This window comes from Trachemys scripta, chromosome 4, assembly GCF_013100865.1.
Source record: "Trachemys scripta elegans isolate TJP31775 chromosome 4, CAS_Tse_1.0, whole genome shotgun sequence".
NCBI lineage: Eukaryota > Metazoa > Chordata > Testudines > Emydidae > Trachemys > Trachemys scripta.
This window is the reverse complement of record NC_048301.1, coordinates 24,119,755-24,126,160: the sequence shown is the minus strand read 5'-3', so window position 1 is coordinate 24,126,160 and position 6,406 is coordinate 24,119,755. Positions and strand designations below refer to the sequence as shown.

The 6,406-nt window shown below is 44.4% G+C and overlaps 1 protein-coding gene across 1 annotated transcript in view; it reads left to right on the top strand.

Annotated features, from left to right (window-relative positions):
* EVL (Enah/Vasp-like) overlaps positions 1 to 5,140 on the top strand; it is a gene marked incomplete in the record, with an annotated part of 200,298 nt that extends 195,158 nt beyond the window's left edge. The window contains 3 exon segments of the mRNA XM_034767990.1: positions 1,959 to 2,025; positions 2,472 to 2,529; positions 4,928 to 5,140. Of these exon segments, the coding sequence (XP_034623881.1) occupies positions 1,959 to 2,025; positions 2,472 to 2,529; positions 4,928 to 5,052 (250 nt within the window).
* Between the last annotated feature and the right edge of the window lie 1,266 nt (positions 5,141 to 6,406).

The window sequence follows — 6,406 nt, the reverse complement described above, 5'->3', positions numbered from 1 at the left end:
GCAAAAAGAAGAACAGGAGTACTTGTGGCACCTTAGAGACTAACAAATTTATTAGAGCATAAGCTTTCGTGGACTACAGCCCACATCCGAAGAAGTGGGCTGTAGTCCACGAAAGCTTATGCTCTAATAAATTTGTTAGTCTCTAAGGTGCCACAAGTACTCCTGTTCTTTTTACTCTCAATAATGTCCACTGTGGTGCCCTTGGCAATAGAAAAGAGACAGGAATCAGGTGTAGTTACACAAACCTGAAGTCTTTGGGACGCTGGGCCAAGAAACACAGCTTGTGCTGCACAGCCTTACCACTCAGCCTGCCTAAGGCAGGACTTAGCAATGGGATGGATTGCTGACTACCTTCACTAACACGGTTAGGTTAAGCAAACATCATTTTTTTGGTTTTACCATTATTTTAACAGCTCACTAAATCCTGAGCAGTCAAAGCAGTGTTTATTTTATAGGAAATGCAAGTGTGGAGGACAGACTTAATTTTCAAATGTTGGAGTCAGACATTGATCATGCAAACCTCCAGCACTGCTACACTAACTACACAGTGTTGTTGTGGCCATGTTGGTCCCAGGCTGTTAGAGAGAGAAGGTGGGTGAGGTAATATCTTTTATTGGACCAACTTCTGTTAGTGAGAGAGGCAAGCTTTTGAGCTACACAGAGCTCTTCTTCAGGTCTGGGCACTGAGAACGTTTCTCAGATCTGAAGAACAGCTCTGTGTAAGCTCAAAAGCCTGTCTCTCTCTCCCACAGAAGTTGTTCCAATAAAAAAAATATTACCTCACCCGCCTTGTCACTGTAAATAATTAACAGCTATGAGGACTGCACCCTAAAGTAGCCACAGAACTATCTAGAACTTAATATTATTGATCAGAACTCTTGGGATAAAGTGTTACATTTTAATTCACTCTTCAGCCTCTCCATTGCATTTTAAGATTAGAAAACAAGCTCTTTTGCTGGATGGTAGTGATCAGCTGCAGTCTGCTGTCGCAGTATAGTGCTGCTTGCTTCGCAAGATACGCTGGCTGCAAAATACTCCTGAGTGGCACAAGAGGGAGTAATGGAACTTTAAAAAAGTTAACCTACTCAAGAGCTGTGTGTTGGGATTTCATCTAGGTCAGGGGTTCTCAACCTTTTTCTTTCTGAGATTCCCACCCCACCCCCCAACATGCTATAAAAACTCCAGGGCCCAGTGGCAGGAGGGGGCTTGCGGCTCTGGACTTCAGCCACCAGGTGGGGGGGTGGGGAGGCTGGGGCTTCAGCTGTGGGGACGGGGGGCTCAGGGCTCCAGGCTTGGGGCTTCTGCCCTGTGTGGGCACTGGGGCTCAGGGCTTTAGACTATGGGGAGCACCGGGGTTCTCGCAACTTCAGCCCCATAGCTCTGATTCCGGGTTCAGACCCACAGGGGGTTCTGGGTTCAGCCCTGTGGCTCTGCTCCCAGCTTCAGCCCCGTGAGCAGCGCTGGGGCTCAGGGCTTTAGCCCTGGGGGGAGCGCCAGGGCTCGGGGCTACCGGTGGCTCTACTAACGGTGGCTCCACTCCCGGCTTCAGCCCCGAAGGGGACACCAAGGCTCGGGGCTTCAGCCCCAGAGCTCAGTTCCCGGCTTCAGCCCTGCGGGGGCACTGGGCTTCAGCCCAACTGGGGCTGGAGACACCTAGCTTCACCCCCATGATTTCATTCCTGGCTACAGACCCCTTGGGGGCACTGGGTTCAGGGCCCCCTGTGGTTCTGCTCCTGGTTTCAGCCCCACACTTCAGCTGCAGGGCCCCCAGCCCCCTGAAACCAGCTCGAGGCCCCTCCAGGGGGCTGCGGACCCTGGTTGAGAACTGCTGATCTAGGTGTTGTGCAGCCAGTGACTATTAACATACTTTAATCATAATGACAGTAGCAAACACCACATGGCTTAGTAAACATTGCTGAGAATTGATTTGCTTTTATCCTTTGTTTCCGTTTCTCAAGGATGAAGCCCGTGAGCAGCAGCAATGATGTGGCTATGGATGCCTTAGATTTTGATCGAATGAAACAAGTGAGTGAGTGGGTTTTTTGAGCGTAGGGAATTTGATATGGGTAGCTGTCTTTCCCCTTTGTGTTTGTCATACACGAAGGGCAACTGTTCGGGCTAAATGAAGATAGAAACATCACTTTAGGCCTTTCTGTTTGCCCAAACTTACAACGCTCCTAGTATGGAGTAGATCAGAGTAGATCATAGTGATTCCTTGAAGCTCAGAGGGAAACAGTCCCATTGTTATTGGATCAAAATGCAATGCCACCCCCTCTTCCCTGGTACATCAGCAGGTACAGAACTCAAGCCCTTTGGTAGTCAGAACACAGGTCCAGAACATAGAACCACTGGTCCTAAAGGAGTAAAGTTATTTAGCTGGCAGAAGTATTGGGTTTTTATCATCTATATGGGCCAGCCCGTAATGGAGGCCATGGAATTCTGACCACACATCTTTTGTTTTGTCTCATCAGGAAATATTGGAGGAAGTTGTAAGAGAGTTACACAAAGTGAAAGAAGAGATAATTGATGGTAAGAAATAAAAAATAATTGATTTTGATAAGTTTGATCCTGAGAGATTTCACTCAGATTCAGCACATAAGAAAATAAAAGCTGTGAGTTCCTCAGAAAGTAGTTTTATAACTCCTTTCCAAGAAGCTCTTTGTTAAATATGTATTAGTTATATGTAGATATGAAATAGATGTGACACGTATGGATGACTATTGCTCAGAAGCTGGAGTGGAACCACAAGAGACAGCAGTATCTACCCATACTGAGTTTTGATCACTCAGTTGCATTTTTACATGCCTTGCTTGTGTGTGCTCTGTTTTGAAGCTTGAACACAAGGCATTCAGTCTAAATCTTTTCAGCAGTTTTGCTTTGCCTTTGGGGCTGGCATAGCTTTTACCTGACATCCTGGTATTAAAGTCAACTGTGTGTGTACATCAAAGCTTCATGTAAGGGATTTTTACCAGCAATAAAAGCTTGCACTCTTTCATGCTCAAAGCTCAGCCAGCACTGATTTAAATGCAGACCAGAAAGAAGGACGTTCTGCTGTCCTTGGTCTTTCAGTTACTCTGCTATGCTATGAATTCTCACCTTTGGTAAATACAATAGGGTTTCAAATCCTCACGTAGAACAAAACTGAGTTTCTCCACATGTGTGTGGCTTTGTTCATTCAGTAAATTTTGCCCTACCTTAAACAAACTGACTAGATTCCGATCCTGGCTGCTGTTCTAGCAGAGAAAACACCCATAACCTAGTACTGTTCCAAGACCAAAGGAAATTGTTTATACAGCAATAAAAACACTCCATTACACAATTGCTGGGGTCATTGAACTTGTTGCTAAGGCAACTGAAAAGAAGCAAGAAGAAATCTTGTTTTAGTATTTACAACTCCATCCCCTAATTTGCTATATGAGTATTATTAATTATAAGTGGTACCATATCAGAACATTAGTGTATCAGGGTGATGGTTCTGAGAAATCCCCACACTGGGGGCCAAAATCCCCTTCCCAACAGCTGCAATGATCATAATCTAAATCTCAGAAGATGTGTTTGTTTCATAAACTTGTTTTTTTAACCATATTCTAGCAAAATACAGTTTTCTAGAATGATTTTGAAACTACATAAAAAGAATACGAATTTCTATAGAGTGCGACTGTCAATAGGAAGTGTAAGACTTTTCCATGCACATCAGCACTAGCATAGAATGAACTGTGTGGTCCACTTGTTAGGTAGAGGAAAGGGAATCAGAATTCTTTGGCTCTGATCCCACCTGGCTGTATGACCTATGCTACAATACTTGACCTGTACGTATGTACACACAAGGGCAGTGTGAGGCTTAACTTATAAAGCATTAAACAGTATTATAGAAATGTCATATTATCATAGAATATCAGGGTTGGAAGGGACCTCAGGAGGTCATCTAGTCCAACCCCCTGCTCAAAGCAGGACCAATCCCCAGACAGATTTTTGACCCAGATCCGTAAATGGCCCCCTCAAGGATTGAACTCTCAACTGTGGGTTTAGCAGGCCAATGCTCAAACCACTGAGCTATCCCTCCCCCTCAATATAATGTATTGTTAAAAGGCATTGAAAAAATTGATACTATTTGACTAAGATTTGCGGTTCGGGGCAACATAAATGGTGGTGTAAGGCAGCCTAATTGTGGTGCCATTGAAATCAGTGGGAGGTTTGCCTTTGATTTCAATGGCGACAGGAGCAGACACAAGGAGTGCAATTTGGGAGGCCCCAGGGGAAAATTTTAACAGGAAAAGCAACTATTCGGCATGTGCCAGAAGGTACAAAATAGAACAGCCCTTTCACCGCTCTAACCTTCCACACACACTTTTTTACTGCGTCCTCTTGTTTTTCCCCAGCTGCAATCCCACCCTTCTCCCCCTTTGCTATGCAAGTTACTCGCATCCTCTTACCAGTGTATAACTTACACTACATCTGCCTTTGGCTCTGAGTATTTACCGCCTGTCACTGGGAGTAGTTGTCTGAATTAACCTTTTGGTTTGGTTTTCCAGCCATAAGGCAGGAGTTGAGTAGAATCAGTACAACATAATGACTGCACAGCATCTGCGAGGTACTAAGGATGCTAGGAAGATCGGATCATTTCTAAGTGTACCAAGGTCATGCAAGATGGTGAAAGAGGACACCTGCACTGTCTTTGTTCTTAAACCCTTTTTATTAGCAGACTGAGCACACTTTGAAGCTTGCTGCTGCCTTGGATTTGCTTCATTTTAAAAGTCTTAATCTAAAGAAAATATTAAATTTTAAATTTCTGGATTTTTTAGATTTCATCTGACACAGCACATCCGATTTGTCAGCCTTTTTTGTATTTTGTATTTGCTTATTTAAATGTATTATGTTTCTTTTTAGTAGTAGGTAAGAAAACATGTGAACCATTTGCTTTTAATAGATGACTTCAAAGTAATTTTACTGGTAGTCTGCAATGTAAATGAAGACCCTTTGCCAACAGAAATGTATTGTGGCATCACCAGAAGAAACAGAGACATGTTAGTTGTCAGCTGCCAAGGTCTTTGACTCAGAGTTATCACAATATTAAAACGGTACGTCAGTGCACCACAGTATCTGTGTTCATATTGGTAATAAACTGTTTATTGTCCATATGGCCCTGCTTTTGGTTTTGTTCATTAGTTGCTCTGGCTTTGCACTTTAATTTCACTGTGTTGCTGTGGTGTGTTTTCTTGCTGGTTTTGGAGGCTCTGCTGAGAACACAAGAGCAAGGCTGCCTGCATGTTGTGAAATCTCATGTAACATTCATTTTTAATCAAACAAGCAGGAGAGTCCTGTCAATGGAGCATTAACCTGCACATCAGAATCTGGCCAAGCAGGCAACTCGTTACCTACTCCCCTTTCCCTGACCACTCTTAGCAGTGCAATGCCAGCTGTGCAGCAGCTCCAGGTGGGGAACAGCTGGCTGCTAGCCCCATCTTCCTGCAGCAGTTGAGGCACAGGGTCTTACCTCTGCCCGCCATCTATGTTGACCAGGGCCAGACTGCAAACAGGCTACTAGAATCTGGAAATACTGCATCCCAGAGTCTCACAGCCCTGCAAGCTCATATTGTCATCAGTAACATTTACTGACCAGTAGTTGGTCCCAGTGTCCCACTGCTCCACTGAGACCACCACTAACCCCTCCACCCTCTCACTCGTTCCCTTCCTGCCTCCCTCCTCCTCCCCTACAAAAACCCCAACCCCATTCCCTGACTTTTAATTTGTAAAGGGTTTGTTGTTTTGTTTTTAAGAAGGCTGCAGCCTACTCAGAGCAAGGGTGGGTGACAGAGTTAATAACTTCAGCCCCGCTGCTGCAGCTTTACTGATGTTCTAAAAATTTCCCATGGTTGCTCACATGCCCCTACTACAGGCAAAGCCTAGGGGCTGCCTTTAGACAACATTTCAATTGAAATTGGGCATTTCAACCTCTGCGTTGTCACACCGCAGTCCTGGAGGCAACGTTGGTACCCGATACTTGACCTTTATTTTCTGTAGTCCAACAGTGCCTGACCGCTCAGCTCTTACTACTTGTGCAATAAGTAGGGGCCATTCTTTCAGCCTAGTATAGGCCTGAGAATTTCTGCTAACTTAGGTCTGTTTAAGATTTACAATCCTTGTTCTATCCTCCTGCCCTTGATCATTTTGAATGGCATGAGAGAAATCAAACAGTTTGAGCTCACTTCTTATTAAAACTGTCATTTTCCATCCACAGCTGCTACTGAAGCAGTAGCTCCTGCAGTCAGCTTTTTAAAAGCCCAGATCTCTTGAATTGTGCGAACTTTTTATTTCTTGAGTGAAGTCAAATCAGCTGGTCCCCAAGCTGAAGAGCATGTCGTATTTTATTTAGTCTTCTGGCCTTTCTTTGAGCAGTGCTAAATTA